The sequence below is a fragment of the Hakea prostrata genome, chromosome 7, assembly GCF_041222555.1.
Source record: "Hakea prostrata isolate BN-2017 chromosome 7, UWA_Hpros_2, whole genome shotgun sequence".
In the NCBI taxonomy this organism is placed as follows: Eukaryota; Viridiplantae; Streptophyta; class Magnoliopsida; order Proteales; family Proteaceae; genus Hakea; species Hakea prostrata.
The window spans coordinates 13280105-13298060 of NC_142606.1; the positions used below are offsets into that span (position 1 = coordinate 13280105).

General features: G+C 38.7%; 2 protein-coding genes across 4 annotated transcripts; one reads left to right on the forward strand and one right to left on the reverse strand.

Annotated features, from left to right (window-relative positions):
• The first annotated feature begins 201 nt into the window (after positions 1–201).
• On the forward strand, positions 202–7405 carry LOC149009917 (S-adenosyl-L-methionine-dependent methyltransferases superfamily protein). The gene is made up of 4 exons (XM_089164157.1): positions 202–540; positions 2132–2360; positions 4178–4330; positions 6598–7405. Exons 1-4 carry the CDS (start codon positions 319–321, stop codon positions 7293–7295), a joined length of 1302 nt encoding a protein of 433 aa, XP_089020283.1. The 5' UTR covers positions 202–318; the 3' UTR covers positions 7296–7405.
• A 4337-nt stretch (positions 7406–11742) lies between these two features.
• Positions 11743–16143, reverse strand: LOC149009918 (cellulose synthase A catalytic subunit 4 [UDP-forming]-like). 3 transcript variants are annotated; one of them, XM_089161235.1, is made up of 11 exons: positions 15876–16143; positions 15532–15620; positions 15285–15357; positions 15054–15198; positions 14348–14960; positions 14111–14248; positions 13859–13984; positions 13556–13768; positions 12952–13470; positions 12431–12781; positions 11743–12324 (listed from the first exon to the last, which is right to left on the reverse strand). In XM_089161235.1, the coding sequence occupies exons 1-11, from the start codon at positions 16132–16134 to the stop codon at positions 11743–11745; spliced, it is 3108 nt and encodes a 1035-aa protein (XP_089017361.1). In that variant the 5' UTR covers positions 16135–16143. The 3 variants fall into 3 exon arrangements, with proteins under 3 accessions (XP_089017361.1, XP_089017360.1, XP_089017359.1); XM_089161234.1 differs by having other exon boundaries at positions 15054–15219; positions 15876–16134; XM_089161233.1 differs by having other exon boundaries at positions 15054–15219; positions 15520–15620; positions 15876–16134.
• Between the last annotated feature and the right edge of the window lie 1813 nt (positions 16144–17956).

Below are 17956 nucleotides of genomic sequence, written 5' to 3' on the forward strand. Positions count from 1 at the left end.
TTTGGGGGAAGGTCAAAATATGACGTGTGCATGTAGGCTACCTGTAAACCGGACGTATCATTCAAAACGTGTGACTTTGAATCACAAACCTCTGATGGGAATCAGGTTGATCCTTACCGTTCAATTGGTTGACCATTTTGGACTATAGTGAGCAGAGTTGAGTAGAGTTAGGGTTCTAAAGAAGCCGTTACATTTCAAAAGCGAACCGGTTCCGTTAGAGAGAAAGGAGAGGGGGTTTTCGAACGGAGAGAAAACTCTGCAAGTCTGCGGCCTTGGACCTGTACGGCTGAAGTTGAACCAGTGAGAGAAGGTTCAAGGATGAGGCTTTCTGTAATCTGGAAGAGAACGAGATTGAGCTCAACAAGTAAGCTTCGCTGGTTCTTCTCTGCAGCTCGACCTAGCAACATCGAAGACGAGGGTGATTGGTTTTACGCTTCCGAATGGTGGGGAGCAGACTCAGATGGACACACTGTTCTTCGGTCCAATTCCGACACAGGAAATGGTGTTGTGTCTGTGGTTGCATATCCTTCTTCCAGACCGGTCGGTTTCCTTTTCTTTCTATCCATTTTTGAATCAACAGACATTTTTTATGGTGGTTTAATTTAGATAATTTTAGGTTGCACGTTGACCAAAAAGATGAACTTTCTTTTTCTCATATCTCAATGTGAAGGTTGGATGATGGTGAAAACATATTTTTGTAGCATCCCCTTAAATGGGTGTTGAGTTCCAACGATCATATGGTTAAATTTTCTACATTATGCGAATACCATTGAATCAGCTTCTGGTTTCACACGCAAGGTCTAATCAGTTGATTCATTTATTACTCTGAGTTGATCCTTAATAGAACTTGACCAAAAAAAAGAAAAAGATCCTCAATAGAAGCAACACATATATTCAGATAATAAAAAGAGTTCATATCTGCATGTTAGCTCCCATTTTCCTTTTGAAAGCACTTTTATGAGGGTCACGTGGCAAGGGGCTGACCCGTCTAAAACACGGTGAAAACTTTCTTCCTACTTAAAAAGGGAAAGTTTTGAGGGTGTTGTTGATGTGGGGGTGGGGGGTCGACAGGAAAAGCATAAAAGAGTATGTTCTTACAATGTGTATAAATAAGAATAGTCTGACATCGTAAGGGACAAGCACAAAATTTTTGGTGACATGGTGGGACAATATCTACCAAACAAGTTCATTGATAAAGGCATTTACGAGGTTCATGCGCCTTGGAAGCAAAGCTGGCAGAACTATTTACCAGCATATAATAATGGGTGCATCTAAATTTCGTGCAATTGTGAGAATCCTGAAGTTCTCAATTCAAAACAAAAATGTGACAGCAGTTTTTTTGTGTCAAGGAAAGTGGCATTGAGTGATATGTAAACATTCCTTTTCTCCATCTGCATTTTAAAGTTGTCATTTTAACTTGTGTTGTGTATGGTTTGCAAACAGTGAAAGAACCAATGGGAAACTTTACAACTGTTTGGCTTACATGCAATATTTACTTATTATGTTAGAATTGAATCCGTTTTTCCTAATGATATACTGAAAAATGTCTCGATTCTTACTGTTGCTCATTTCAGTGTTTTATCATTTTATCAGTTCTACATTGTCATGAAAGATCAATGCATACACTTCGTTGTTCTTGTTGATGAGTTCATGTCACTGGTATGATTATGCTACAAACTTGTGATATGAGAATAAGCCTTTTGGCCATACTTGTGAGACCATCTTGGCATCCACTTGCCTTGCTTACTGTGTTGCATTGATCTTCTAGGTGGGCATTTTGGTTGCCTTCTTCCCAGGTCCCCTACAATGCCTTCGTTTGCCTTGATGCCATGACGACTATGCTTTTGGCTGCTCTTATCGAGAGTTGGTATAATCCTGCAATGAGTCAGGGTATGATTAGTAGGTTCTTGTTAGGAGTTGGTTATGCGGCCATTTTTAATGTTTTGGTCTGTTCAGTATTCTTGTGCTATCATACAATTTTTTTTAATTTTTTAATTTTCCCTTCTTCTAACCCTTTTCTTCTACTGTTGGTTATTCCAAATCTCAGATCAATCCTAATTGTTTGCTGGAAGTTTATTCAGCATTCTCTAGCACACACTTTGATAAATGACCAGGTGACATTGTGGTACAGGGTGCGGTTTACTGGCCAAAGACTGAACAATGGCTTCAGCAAAGGTTTGCACTGGTACACCCTGAGCATGAAAATGATGGACAGTTTACAATTCTTGGTTACCAATGGCGTGTTCTTCGATTTAATGACACTACTCGCCAAAGCACAGTTAAAATAATGGCTGCATGCAGGAAATCAGACCCTGCCTCTTTATACATAATGCCACAGGCACATTGTTTGGCTGTTCCATGTAATTTTCCTGGCTTTTTGCCGAGTTATCTTCTTTATCCTCTAACAGAGAACTGGTAAAAGTTTATATATCTTTCCTTATTTTCACTTATTTACTTCCCACATTACTCTTTTCAATAAAGGTGACTTCAGTAGTGTCTAGATGTTTCATTCAGAGAGGGCGGGCCTTGGTGCAAGGTAAAGACATAAGGTTGCTCCATTAGTCCATTGTGACCAAGTGGTTACAGGTTTGAGTCTGGAAGCCTCCTTGTGAAAGCAGGGGCAAAGCCACATACGCTTGGCAGGAGCCTAGTGCACTGAGTACACCCCCTTTTTTTTGGTAGATGTAGAATTAGGATATTTATTCCAGAGAAGTGCAAAAGATCAGCATCCATAGACCAAAATATTTATACATGACATAATCTTTTTGAGAGATTACATGTAGCAACTTTACTGCTTGAGATAAAGGGTGCATTTGCAGAACATTTCCGGGCTTCTAGCATCATCTTGTTCTGCTGGAAGCCTGGAATACAGACCAGAAAAAATGCGTTCTAGTTTTTGTGTTCCAGACTTCCAGCAGAACAATCTGAGTGGCAGAACAACAAAGGAAGAAGCATTACTCCAAAATGTTTTGTAACAAAGATTATTGGGAGAGATATATGGCTCAAAAGAGTGGTTTTAGAAGGTATTCTCATCAAAAGAGGAGTTGAAATAATTTAAAATTTAAAACCCTTCAAAAGCTGATTAGCAAACATGTTTTTTTTCCCTTTGTCCAAGAAATATTTCCAAGGACCAGAAACAGCTAATTGCAGCTTCTATTCTTAAGTAGGAAAGAACATATCATATGAAATTTTCACTTTTAAAAATTGACAGGAATGTTGAGGAATCCCTGTTTTCCAGGCTCTGCCTTCCCCCCCCCCTTTCTCTTTATCTTATTTTTATTTTTTAAAATGATACTAGACTTGGAATTTGGAGTCATGAGAGTTAAATCCCTCTCAAATTAGGATTTGGCTCACCTACTGAGATACCATTGTATTGATGGTCCAAGCGGCTGCAGACCACCTGTGAAGAGCAGCACAATGATTTTTTAGGTTGTACTGATCACTGGTGTCTGTAATTTCTCTTGATTTTGGAGTACCAACACTGCTTCCTTCATTGATGATTTTTGTAGTTAGAGATGTATTTCAGAACAAACTTGCTACCTTTCTCAATTTTTGAAGGGTAAACTGTTTCAGGAAAATGGTGTTGGTCAGTCATGAAGACTGGATGCATTTATGCTGGCTGTTTCTGTTCTACTGACTGGGCATTCGCTGTGTAGAACAGTAGAAGTGAAATATATATGCAGTTGATAGTAGCATATATTGTATAGTGAAATCGTGTCCCCAGACAAGAGCCTTGTGTGTTGCGTATGCTCAGTATATATTGTATAATGGCACATAATGAATTTGATAATTGCATGGTTGAATATTTTTAATGTGCTGCCTAAAGATATCTTTCTAATTTTTTTAAGGGAAGAAGTTCAGTAAAACGTCAGTTTTTTTTTGGGTCGACTTTGTGTGCTGGCACCCTCACAAGAATCGGGTGCTGTAGCACCGGTGGGCAGTAAAATATCTAATAAGCCCTCCTATTTGTTTTCCCATAATACCCCTCTTCCAAGGCATGTTAGCCTCTCCCTTTATCTAGTTGTTTGCTGTCTCCAACTGATAATAAATTTCATCTATGCAGCAACTTTATCTTTCTTACCAATGTAATAGAGTTATTATAATTGTTTATTTTGTTACTAGGGCTGTAATACTGTCTTTTAATCACATATTTGATCTGCTTTGCTTCATGTTCTAGATTTGAAAAGTATGGTGTCAGTTGGGTTGGCTACCCTAGCATCTTGCAATTATAATCTGATGAGTGCTATCGATGGAAAGAAAACTATGCGTATTCTTTGTGTGGGTCACGGTGGGGGAAGTCTACCTTTATTCTTGGCTAGTAAAATCTCAGGTGAGAAAAGGCATTCCCCTTCTACTTCTGTTTTATCCCTCGTGGTTTTCAATATTGTTCAAAAAGCAGAAATAAATTTAGTGAACACTAACATGCTCTATGCGCCATTGGTGTACAATCAGTTGGTCTCTTGAATAATTTGATTGGATTCTGCTTTTTATTAATCTTTGCTAATACTTGTACTCTAGTAAAAGAGTAACTCCAATTACTATTTATTTTTGTCAGTTACTATATTGTTATTAATAGATTCACGATTCATTCTTGCTGCTGTTCTTACATTCTTGTGTCTTTCAGTTCAGTATTTTTTTTGTTTATTAAATTTTTAGTTGTTTCATTATATAGATCTCCTTTCAATCAAGAGTATTCTTCACTAATTCTTGCTCCCTTATTCCTATTCCCGGACTTGCAGCTTGCCAATACTTACATATCCTGATTAGATTCTTTGTCTTATAAGAATCATTTCTTATAGGCTGTTAAATCTTTTTCTTCACTTGAAATCTTGTGTGTGTATTTCTTTTTTCCCTTGTCTCTTTTGGTTGGATGAATAAAAATCCATTAATCAGAGGAGAGAAGGAAAAGGGGGGGGGGGGGGATTACAGAGGAGAACCAAGGGCAAGAGCCCCTCTAAAGCTTTTGAGGCACAGAGATAACAGCAAGGAACAAAGGAAAAAGTACGACAGACAAGAGGGCCCAGAAAGCCACAAGTCCAAGACTGAACTAAACTGGTCTAAGAATTAGTTTTTCCTTCTATTTATTTTTCTTCTTTTCTCTAGGAGACTTAAAGTCTACAATGAAGTCTCTATCAACACTGTGGCATCACTTTGTAGTGCAGTTTCTTCTCCTATGAACTTCACGGTTGTGAGTCATTGGAGATGCAATATTTTCACCAAGCAACTTAAGATCGATGTCGTCCGAAGTCCCAAGAGTAGCATCTAATTCTCCCTGGGCCTCAGGGTTAGGGCCCGAACTCCCACGTTCACCAAAGGAGGATCAGAGACCACTACCTCCAAAAGATAATGTAATTTACCGTGTGACAATAACGGGAGGGACCGGAGTAGCAGGGGATCTAGCAGCTTGGAAGGGGCTTGCCGGTTTTTTTTCTTTTTTCTTTCCTGTTTCATTTAGATGGGTTCTTCCTGACAAGCTTCCAGGTTTCGGGTTTTGACTCTGGCTAGAATTTTCTGGGCCAATCAAACCCAGAATATGTTTTTTTTTTTTTTTTTTTGACATTTTTGTTTTGATGCCAATTTTACCATTTGATACCAATTTCGTGTATTAGTTTCACAGAAAAACGACCCAGCAACATGTGGTTTTGGACCCAAGTTTGCTAGTATTTGCTGAATCCTACTGTACACTAACCTATTGAAGAAAAAACCCATCACTTTCAACATCCAATTAGATAAATCCTAGCTGTTGAAGGGTTGAATGAGTAGAAGAATGCCAAGAAAGTGTTGGTAGAAAACAAATGATTTCATAAAAAACAGTTTACTTGTTTTCTATAATTTTTTGTTTTAGGGTGGGGTTGGTCTTGGAGATAACCATTACCTCCAATCATGTGCAGATCAAAGCTGTGAGAAGTTAAATGAGAAGAAGAATGCAAAAAAGTTGGGAATGAATCAATTGACTTGGCCCAGAACTGGAAGATTTGGCAAAACCCTAAGGAGGAGTATCGGAACTGGCATCAAATCTTGGTTTCCTTGCAGTTAGTGTTGGAACTGAGATCTTTTCGAAGTTTCAACCAAAACTTAAATCCATTCTTCTTGGCCAATTGCTTTTTTTTTTTTTTGGATGAATAAATAATTATATTAGAAACGCAAGAAGAACAAAGACTGATACAAGAAGGAGGGGGGGGGGGGGGGGGGATGGCCAATTACTTAGTTCACCCAGGATTGAGTTTTTCCTAGAGAGAAACCTGGGTGCATCTAACAATTACTGAAAGAAGTCAGCCTTTGAGTCTTAGTATCAGTTTATAGTTAAATTTGAATTTGTTTCTTCAGTTTTTCTTGTTTTCTTCTTAATCTATAGTCAGAAATTTCCAATTCTTCATAATTTTTCTTTCCCATGTTTCCTCCTTTCACTTAAAGCTATTGCACAAATTTTTTTTCTGGGTTGCACGTCACATAACCCAGTTTGCAGTTAGAATTGTTCTACGTCAGACTTTGCTTATTTTCTATTGCAACTACTGTTGCCTCACTGATGGATTCTTTACCTGAAACGAACAAAGGCTACGGAAATTTAGTACTTATTTGATTCTTTTTGGTCTTCAGGTGCAATTGTAGACATTGTCGAAATTGATCCTATTGTTATCTCGGCCTCAGTAAAGGCAATGGGTTTTCCGGCTTTTGCAAGGATGAAACCATCAGGTGAACGTGCACTTCCGAACCCAACATTCATTGATCAGGTGCTCTGGAAAGGAGTCCATGAGAGGCTCTTCCTTTATGAATCAGATGCTGAAAAGTTCATTGTTGACAACTCCAGCATTTATGACCTTGTCTTCATTGATGCTTACGATGGTGATGACATCTTTCCTCATAAGCTTTGGAACCCAGATTCCCCATTTCTTGAAACCCTTAAGAGTCGGCTTCATCCCGAGCATGGCACTGTTGTGGTGAACCTCCATGCAGACTCCAACATCTTAAACCCAGATGGTAGTACTTCTTTCTTTGAGCAGCTTTTTCCAATGGGGAAATATGTGTCAACAGTCTGCCAGGCATACAAGGATGTGCTGACGGATACTGGAAGTGACTTTGATGAGGGGCGCTCAGGGTTGGGTTTCATTGTTTCAGTTCCTTGGCTCTGCAACCAATCCCTTGTTGTGTGTAGAAGGTTTGGGATGAATGCTGTCTCAGACAGAAATTTAGTTCTGAACACACTTATATCTAAATGCCTGGAATTGGAAAATGCTCTCAACTTGCCATTCTCGTGTGTACAATACATAAAGGGGGGATTTGTTCTTCTCGATTGATAATCAGGTACAATACATACAGGATCTCATGCACAAGATTGGAGAACCTTTACATGTAACCTACAGTTATGCACCAAATGTTTACAGAAATTTTGGATCAGCAATGATGATTTATCATGAATGAACTCCCAGTTATTTAGGAGTTTAAGCTTTCCATGTTTCTGGTTTTTGTGATTTTTCCAATTTTATCATATCTACCTTCTAAAGGAATTGAAGGGTGACCCGTCGAACCAATCCCAGCGAACCTCGAACCGGATTTCTTAACAATACTTGTTCCCATAACATGTTCTAAAACTATGATATTTACCAATGATAGAAATGTAAAGATACTTACTAGTGAATCCGGATCTTCTCCGTCGGTCTGTGCTCCCCCATGGCTTCCTGACCACATATATCAGTGGGGCCCACTGGTGTTGAAAAAGTTTTTTTTTTTTTCTTTTCCAAAAAGTGTTTTTTACCGTGGGCCCCACTGATATATGTGGTCAGGAAGCGTCGTGCTCCCCGTCGGGGTCGGTGATCCGGACTCCTTACTAGTTACCACTAGAGAGTTGGGAGATCACATCGTAAGGTTGGGCAGTGCAAGTTTGGCCTTGATGGCTCAGATCAAAATTGTGGACCAAAGGGTAATTTCAGGCAGGATAAAGGTGACCTAGGTTTAGGGTTAGATTCGGATTAGTCAGTATTTCTATCATAGCACTATCACCTTTTAGGAAAATCTTGACAATATAGTACAAAAATATGAAATTATCATTTTTTTTTCTGAACTGTTTTGTGAGAAGGATATTAAACAATAATATCAATTCAGGGTTTGAAAAACTTAGCCCAACTTATCTCTATTGTAACCTTGCTTTATCCATCTCTCTAATCGTCGAAGCATCAAATGCAATGTCCTATCTTAAGAACCTTCTCGGCACGAATTCCTTTATTTAATTTTTATTAAAAGTGTATGTGTTTCTAGGCTTTTAGCACAGTGATGATATAGCCTTTTATGCAGTAAAACTAAGGTATTGGATTTGAGCAATCTTCTAATTCTCTAAGCCTATAACCCCGTCTTTATGATGGACTTTGCTTCAGTCTTGTGTATTTAATGCCTAGGATGGTTAAGTAAAGTATTTTGGACTGTTAGATCGAAATTTCGATCTCAGCCGTTTAAATTCAACGGTCGAAATTTAATTTTAACCGAAATTTCGGATCAGACGGCCGAAATCTCACTTGACATTAATGTGCATGACCTAAGCAGAATTACTTCGTGATTGGCTGGCCTAATGATGAAATTGAAATTTCATGTCCAGCCTCACCCACTAGTGCCAGGGCGGCCGGCAAATATTTTCCTTGCAACCAAACAGGATGTCACCGTCACTGTAAAGAATAAAGATATTTTTTGCTGCTAATAAAAATTCGTATACAGTGACGTGAGCCCTTCCTTAATTCTCGTCAAGCTCTTTCCCGGACCTTCTGTTCTGTAACGGTCTCTGTCTCTGTCTTGGAGCTTTTTCAATGGCGCCTCAGAGCAGAAGAGGAAAAAAAAGCAGAGGCGGGAACGGTGGAATCCTAACTAGGGCTATGAGTACTGTGTCTGAGTCACAGATCATCAGTTACGGCAAACAAGTGGCCTCTGATGCTACATTCGTAACAAAGAAGCTCCTGACTAGCACCGGCAAAGCAGCTTGGATTGCAGGAACAACGTTCCTGATCCTTGTCGTTCCTCTCATCATCGAGATGGACCGAGAGCAGATGTTAGTGGAGTTGGATATGCAGCAGGCCAGCTTGCTCGGTACTCCGCCCATGACTCCCAACTGATCAATTAATAGTCAGGTTCAGGTCAGATTGAATTTGGCCATTGAGGGTTTAGTTTAGATTCATTCCTGGATGCTGTGATACCATTGCAAAAAGGTTTCTTTTGAGGATTTTTGTTCTCTTATTGAAGTGGATGTAAAACCACATTCATTTTTAAGGATTCGATGACTAATTTATAAGTTTTGACAGTGTATTGAATTTCACTTCATAACCCTTGATCATACTCTTCTTGAGTGTCTGCGATAGATTTTGGAAGTATGTACCGTTTAAAAAGTTATCATAATACTTCTGTTGACTTCTCTTTGTATCTGAACCGGAGACTGGATTTGCATACATTGCAATGAAGTCGAAGGCCTTGGTGCATTAGAAATATGTTATGTTGCATACTATATGTAGAATTATAAAAATTAACTAAGGACAGTTTGGAATATCATTTAACGTTCAAAATTTACTATACAAAGAATGATTGAAATACTCTAAATGTTGAAATCTTGGTTGAAATGTTATGACCTTTCTTGTAAATACTAAATGTCCAGTTGAAATAGTTGAATTTAGGGAAATGTTTAAAACTTTGAGAACTCTGCAAGTATTGGAAGATTACAATCACCTCCCGACTCATCTAAGCTCACACGACAAGATTCAAAGGAGATCAAAGGATTGTTACACCCATTAGAGTTGAAACTTAAAGAAAGATAAATCTGTAGACCTTATTGTATTGGTTCAATTATTTAGCTAGATTTTATCAGTGGTTTTGAACGTTCATGGAAGAACTCGTATCATACTGTGAACATTAGTTGGTTTGTTATTTTCTGTATTCAGGTAAAATAATCCTTTATTTTATCACAACAATTTGAGGTATCTGCTCCTAGGTTATGAACCAAGTGAAACAACAGTGAGTTTCATGTGTATCAGTGTGTGGGAATGGGACCCTGTTAATGAATTCTAAAGTTGATTGCTTAATTTTGTCCACAAAGATGCTGCTGTTTTCGTAGACTAAATTTGATATGAATAATGTTTCCTTAATTCCAATTAGGTCTCGTTTTTATGTCTTCTAAATGACTACTTGACTATAGGTACAATTATTTGATGAATGCATTGTTATTTCTCATATAACTTAATATCAGCTTACATTTCGGCATTAGAAGTTCAATGTGAAAGTACCCAATTGAATTTATGTCTTCTTGATTGTCAGTGTCATCATCTAATGATTATGATATCCAGTTGGTGAATTTATTGGATCAACGCTTTCACTTCCCATTGGTCTGTTGGCAGAGGATGTAGTTTTTTTGGTTAGAATGAGCCTATCATGCCAAAGTGTTGATCCTGATTCATGACCTACCATTTGTTGTTGCTGCACAAGAATTATCTACCTCCTTACTCCTGGGATCACCCTGTGAAATTGTTAAGTCAGATCCATTCTCTCTTTCACAAAATCAGAAGGCTTTATGACCTCCTTGGACAAAGCAATCCTTTCCACATAAATCCATCCCCTTCTAAGCAAAATGTACTATAAAGAATTGATTTCAACTTTGGTCTGAAAAAAGTTGGCCAAGAAATCTGCTGTTTTTAGTTCGTTGAATGCTTCAGTGGGACTCCAAGAGTTCTAGATCTGCACAGAATGGCAAGTATTTGTGGTGTTTGGTATATTATAAAGCTTTACAAACAATTTGAACTTGGCGTGTCTATAAAAGGGTTTAGCTGACAGATATATAGCCTATGGATTCTTATCATCGCTCCATACAGTTGCTGCTTACTGCTTTAACCGGTCCTTATATGCTTAATTTGATTTACTTGCTCCATACAGTTGCTGCTTTAACCAGTCCATATATGCTTACTTTGATTTACTAGTTGAGAGTCATCAAGCTGTTTTGCTCGGGTTTTCAGGATGTTATGTAGTTAGACTCATCTATTGAGTCCCATATTGTAATGCTATCTGCATTCCTGGTTTAGTAGATTCACTGTAAAATACACAAGAATATTAAGGAGTCCTTAGTTCCTCATGTTCTTCCTAGAGGACGTACTGAAGTTATTTGGAAGGTGACTAGCATCTTGAGCCTGGCTGATGGGATGATTTGGTCTAGGTAGTATATACATGAGCATTGATTTCCTTATGGAACTTGAAAAGTATCTTGGTAAAACTTCTCAGCTTATAGAAGTTGAAGAGTAATTTCCCATTCTCCTTTGTGGGTGCCCAGGTGTCAAAAGGAAAATGGACCTTGGTAAAACTTCATAGCTCTAGAAGTTGAATGGTAATCTCCCTTTCTTCTTTGTGGGTGTCAAGGTGTAAAGTGTGGATCATGTTCGTTTAAGTATTGTAAATGATTATGTTGTGGCATGTCATATATTTCAGTAGTGAAGATTGGTCTAGATCGGCAATGCATTTTATAAGCTTTGGTCTTTGGCGCCTAGAAAAAGAAGGAAGAATGGAAAAGAGAGGGTGGGGGAAAAGATCCAAATTTCAGATTTTACATTGTATTTGTTACACCATAATAGCCAATGTTTCTCATTCCAGAACACGAACAGCAAAATTTTATCAACCAGTGAAATATCACATCTTCAGCAACATGTACAGCAGTATATGTGAAGACACCATAACTGGAAACTGCAATGATAAGAAAGTAGAGAGGCATCCAAAGGCACAAAGGCATGGCTAACACTCAACACCGCATGGTTTAAGAATTGGTCCAGTTTGCTTAGGCAAGAAAGGGTCAATTCGAACCCAAACCAAGGAGAAAATTGATGCAAGAAGAATTGACCAGAGGACAACTATGGTTGGTGTCCTGTTTTGCTTCCCCAACAATCCTTTGAGGAAAGGATATAGATGAATAATCACCCAGAAAGCAAAGAATAACTTCCCAAATAAAGGGCCAGTTGTGCCATACCCGTTGTTAATGGCATCGGAAACTCCAGCGACGACTCCAACTATATTCATGATAATTAGCGTGGTTGGTGGGATGAGAAGCGTAGTCCATTTGAAGAGATAAAGCTCCCCAAATTCTGAATCCTCTGCAGCCTTTGAGGTTACAGTGAAGTTGGTGTCTACTCCTGCAAGGACTTTAAGGAGGCCTTGGAAGACTGCAAACAGATGGGCTGAGACACCTCCAATCACCCAGAACTGTTCATTGCGCCACCAATCATGGATACTGACACCACTCCACCGGATCTCAAGTACACCAGTTGCAATGATGGAGAGCAAGAGAGCCATCAGTGAAAAACTAGCCAGGTTGGTCAGCTGTGGAACAGGGGAATTTTCCAATTAGAAAGTAAATGAAAGTCCAGGTTTAATAATGAAGCAACTAAATTTAACACTGAAAAGAGGCTACTAGCTTGTAACTTACAGTGGGAGTGATGAATTTTCCTGTGAGAAGACAAACAGCAGGAATAGTGCAATAGGCAAGCAGCGGAATAGAAGTGAATGGGTAAACAACGGTGTTAATATAAGCAAGTCTCTGCAACCGCTTCAACTTTCCTCCATAGCCATACCAGAGAGGGCAGTGACGGCTAAAGAATATTTCCATCGATCCAAGAGCCCATCTCAGAACTTGGTGCAACCGGTCAGAAAGATTTATTGGTGCCGAACCCTTGAAGGCAGGTCTATCAGGCATACTGTACACTGACTTCCATCCCCTGCAGTGCATCTTGAACCCTGTCAATATATCTTCTGTAACTGATCCATAAATCCACCCAATCTGTGAAAAACAATCGTTGTCAGAACTCAAGAACATGAACTTAGGGTTAACAATCTTAAATTTTGCAGTAGTCTTACGTGCAAGATCAATGTATAATAGTCAAAATGTATACATCTCATTTATGAGAATGAAGATGAAGAAGCTTAAAAAAGACAAAAGATCTGAAGTACCTCTTTGCCCCATTCAGTTTTCTCTTCATATCCACAACCAATAACATGAATAGCCTCTTTAACAAGAGTAGCCTTGTCAGCCGTCCCCTGAGGAAGACCACCTTCTTCCATGAGTGTGGATGCAATGAACACAGGTGATTGCCCAAACCGTTTCTCAAAGTTTTTCTGTGACATGAGGTAAGATTTCTCGAACTCCTCAAAACCTTCTAGCCCTTCCTCAATCTCTTCAAGATCATAAACCAAGGATCCTTTCTTGGTGTGACCCTTTTTCATTGTCTTCATTTTCTTGCCATGAAACCCTCCAAACACACCTTCATCTTCTTTCTTTGACTTGGAGCTTTTTGATTTCCTAGAACTGCCACAACAACAGCAGCACCAGGAAGGCCAGCAGTCACACGTCATTTTTGGCCGCTTTTCCGACACCGGTGGGTCATACCCATACAGTGCCGGTCTGTAGAAGATACAACCGGTTCCCACAGATACTGGTCCTTGGATCCCATCTAAACCTCTCATGTTGATCTACATGGAAAAAGGAGCAAGTTAATTTTTCAGGGGACTTGCTGTAATTTGAAAGGTTGACGATTTCCAATTCAAGTAGACTTACATCAAAGAATACAACATTCCTGTTAGCATATCTATCATGATGATCAATACCATCAAATCTCTGTGGGAATTGAACATAGCAGAGCTTTTTCCCAAGCTGAGGATCCATCAGAAAGCACGTAGCTTCCCTTATAGCTTTGCTATTGTTGATATAATGGTCACAATCAAGGTTTAGCATGAATGGTGCATTGGTGAGTATTGCAGACCCCCGGACCTAGTGATCCCAAGAAACCAATGTCACAATGCAACATCTAAACAAAGAATCTCATTTAATATGACCAACTCACATCAATTCAGTACTTACCAGAGCATTCATGGCACCAGCCTTCTTGTTGTGCTGATATCCTGGTCGTTTTTCACGTGAGACGTAAACAAGTTGAGGAAGCTCCTTTCCTTCCAGATCAAGGGCACCTTGACTTCCTAAGTGTACCTGCATATCAACAGCTCCGGTTATCCACACATACTCGAAGAGGTTGTGCAAATCGTCTATTGAAGAAGTTTCTAAGAAAATTTATGAATTGTAACTGGGAAAGACTTTAGCATTGCAATGTCCGACCTGAATCATTCCTGGATGATCTTGAGTATCGTTCCCTGGCCATGGTGTCCCATCCTGCATGACCCAACCTTCTTCAGGTTTGATCCGAGCCTTTGCCACTAATGCATTGATCCTCACTTTGAACTCTCCATACTCTCTCTAAAAGTTGATCACAAAGCAAATACCATTATTACATTAGGATGATCAGATTGAAAACCCAAGGAAGCAAAGCACATAAGGAGCTTGTTCCTTAATTACCTTCATGGCTCTGCGTTCCTTGACAAAAGATGTCTGAACCTTGTCCTTCAAGTAGTCCATCTTCTGGGAGAAGTAGAACTCTGGAGCCCTTGGCTCAATATTAAATTTCTTGCAAAATGGTACCCATCTCCTTGCAAACTCAGCGGTTTCTGTCAATGTATCAAAGAGGAGCATTGAAGCACCATCATCAGAGACATAACAGCTCACCTTCTCAACCGGGTAGTCCACAGCCAGGACTGAAAGCACAGTGTTAGCTGTTATGATTGGTGGTTCCTTCAATGGATCAACTGTACTCACAAAGACATCAACTGGTGCAAGACGATTTGGCTCGCCTTCACGCTCAAACCGCAACGATAGGCGGTCTAAGTAAGTCTGACGGTTGATGGGGTACCACTTGGGGAACTGATCTAGTATCCATGAGAAGGCAAACCATACTTCACAAATGACAGAGATGAGCCACAGGGCATAAGCATCAGTTGCTGGGTTTAATATACGAAAATGAAGGAAGAATGCAAGGGAGACAAGTCGGATCACAATGACCATGCGATAAGGGCTAATCTTGCTTGATGAAATTGCGATTTTTCGCCATAATGGTTGTCGGGCTTCAGCCATCCTAGGGCAAGAAGGAAGAAATCATTAATATGGTTGGCGTTGCTGTAGAAGTTCTCATAAATTATCTCCAAGAACAAGTTCTTAATAATCTTACAGATAATCATCATCATCTTTGCCTTGATCATTTCTTCCTGTGTCTTCTCTGCTCATTACTCTTCTCTTTTCTTGCTTAGCTTTCCACTTCTTTGTTCTCTCTTTCCATTCTTCATTATCGTCCAAGTCCATGTTACCTTCATAATCTATACCAGCAATCAGACACACTAAATAAATAATCACAGTATAAGTATTAATAGAAAAAGAACTCCCAACTTAAGAAGATACTCACTGCTTCCAGCAACGGATCTGAAAGCTGGGCCATTGGGCTGTTCCCATTGTTGTGGATTATATTCCCCATTTTCCTGCGATATTCAACACCTTAGATTTGATTTCCTTAACAGTTCCCTTTATGAGTTAAGGAACAAAAAGAATGAAAATTGAATATGGTTACTACATATACTCGTGCATTTTAAGTGTTTGTGATTTCCATGATTCCATTCTTCTCTGAAAGCAAATAATGAGGCATTGAGGCTTACTGAGTGAGCTCGAACATTATTACGGTCAGGAGAGTCATTGTCTTCTGCATCAGCGTCATCTTCTGCGTCTCCTGCCACTCTAGGACAACCTGCAATAGTTGCACTTTTGTAAGCATGGTGACATTTTCCTTAGCTGTTAGGTGCTTGACCAGTGCATCAAAAATTCTGAAATTGATGGAATGAGTTTAGTCAAACCCTTTAATCTATCCTACACTAGATTGGCTCAGTCTAGCGCTTCATACACCAAATATAGCTCGGTTATGCATAACATTAGCAGTTCAATTTGCATGCACTATACTAGCAGCACTACTACAAAACGAGAGACAGAGAAAGAGAAAGAGAACCTTTGTGACGTTTGTAGTGAGTGTTGCACTGAGGACAACACTTGTTTCCTTCACTTCTCTCATAGATGTAACAAGGTCGACAAACTGGGAATCCACACTCATAACAAGCCACGAACAACTCGCCATCTTCCTTAAATCCAATATCATCTCCACAAACTCGACATGTTTTCGTCAGAGATTGGCGTGTGGGTGGTGGCTCATCGGCATGCAACACATGTTGCTCGTTTCTCCTGTGAGAATCTGCTAGCAGACTGGTCATGGTGGTGGAAGCCACGGCTGGTGCAGGAGAAAGAAGAACAATGAAGATAGTAGAGATGATAAATGGTCTGTGTGTGAGGAAGAGAGAATGGATAGGTGCTTTTATAGAAGGTGATCAGGTAAGAAGTTGCAGTTTCCCTTACCAACTTTGAGTTGATGAGATGGATGAATGATGCATGGTACTGTATGTAATTCATTTTAAATGTTCAATGTTCAAATTTTAGATAGAATTGTTTGAAGTTGAAAAAATATTTCTAATTTCGTGGTTCTCAGAAGGAAATCATATAAAAACCACAAAAAAATATAATTTCGTTGAATTAATCCAAAATTTGAAAATTTGATGAAGTGATGGAAATGTTAAACGTCCTCTCATTTAAATGAATCAAATCTCAATAATGTTTTAAAATTTTGGCATTTTCAAGTATAAGAAGAATCCAGCATCTCCAACTCATAAAAAACATCCTCAGATTCAAAGGAAATTTAAAATGATCTTCTTTTTTTCTTTAGGAGAAAAGTGGAACTTACATTATATCATAAAAACGGTGTTACAATCTGTAGAACTGTCGGCCTAGTCTGTCTTGATTAACAAATACAGCGAAGCGGTTGGAAAGTTTGTCAGGATAAAAAAATTATTACTTGTTTAACATTAAGCAACCCAGTTGTCTGCACAACCCACCTAATAAATTTGCACACCTATTGGTCTCCCTAACCCCAACTTAAAAAGATTTTTGCACACATTAGAGTTGAAACTCATCATATTGGTTCAATTATTTACTAGCTAGATTTAGGAATATTAATTGAATATTCATATGAGACCTGCCATACTGTAGAAATTTATTAGATTTGCTAATACTCCAAGGCCATGAACAAGTGGGGCAACAATGAGTTTCATGAGTGTATGTATGAGGATCTCAATTCAGTTAACTTAAAATTTCATTGCTTGTCTTGAAATATGCTTACTAGCAATTTTTCTCACACTAATTTTCAGTTCATAGTTGAAAACTTGGCTGGGGTGAGTCATCCAGGTTTAGTAAAATTTGGAACCTGTATAAGGGTGTGTATCTTTTCCAGAAAAGAAAGAAGAAAAATATACAAAATGAAAATGCATATGTGATTTTTTTATCACTATTTTTTCCTTCTGGTTTTCTGATATTACACCTTTCTTTTTAGTTTATTTTTTTTCCTTTCTCAGACTAATTTATATTTATTTATGACAATACAAAAAATTTAAAAATGTGACTCACCTTGATCAGGGTTGACAAGGCCGAATCCCTGAATCACCAGGTTTACTGAGAGAGAAGTCGAGTTTAAAGTCCTTTTCCAACTATGATTTTCATATATAGTGATTTCAGTAAAACAGATTAATTTTCACTTATAGAGCAAAGCTTTAAGGTCTCATATTTATGTCACTCAAAGGACTAGATTTAACAACTATTTGAATAAAAGCATTCTTATTTTGCAAATAATTTGATATGAAGCTCACATTTCCAATGATTCGCGGCGGTGGCTGCATTGGAAGCTATGAAGTGAAAGCAAAAAGGAGATCTAATTCATATCTTCTTGATTATCAGTATCATCATCTAATGATTATGAAATCCAGTTGGTGAATTTGTTGGATCAAAGCTTCTGGCAGAGATGTAGTTTTGTAGTTAGAATGGCCCCATCATGCACAGTGCTGATCCTGATTCCCAACCTAGCCACCATGTGTTATTGTTGCAGAAGAGTTATCTATCTACTCATAAGTCTCACCAGGGCATACGTGAGCTACTCAACACAATCATCCTTTGAAGTTCTTAAATTAGATCCATGGTTTCTGTTCTAGT

Excerpts from the sequence above, each read along its gene's own strand:
- LOC149009917 (XM_089164157.1), top strand. The coding sequence starts at position 319 with ATGAGGCTTTCTGTAATCTGGAAGAGAACGAGATTGAGCTCAACAAGT. Across the intron at positions 2,361-4,177 it reads ACATTGTTTGGCTGTTCCAT|ATTTGAAAAGTATGGTGTCA; the intron begins GTAATTTTCCTG and ends TTCATGTTCTAG. Across the intron at positions 4,331-6,597 it reads CTTGGCTAGTAAAATCTCAG|GTGCAATTGTAGACATTGTC; the intron begins GTGAGAAAAGGC and ends TTTGGTCTTCAG.
- LOC149009918 (XM_089161233.1), bottom strand. The coding sequence starts at position 16,134 with ATGACCAGTCTGCTAGCAGATTCTCACAGGAGAAACGAGCAACATGTG. Across the intron at positions 15,621-15,875 it reads TCACTACAAACGTCACAAAG|GTTGTCCTAGAGTGGCAGGA; the intron begins GTTCTCTTTCTC and ends CAACTATTGCAG. Across the intron at positions 13,985-14,110 it reads ATCATCCAGGAATGATTCAG|GTACACTTAGGAAGTCAAGG; the intron begins GTCGGACATTGC and ends GTTGATATGCAG.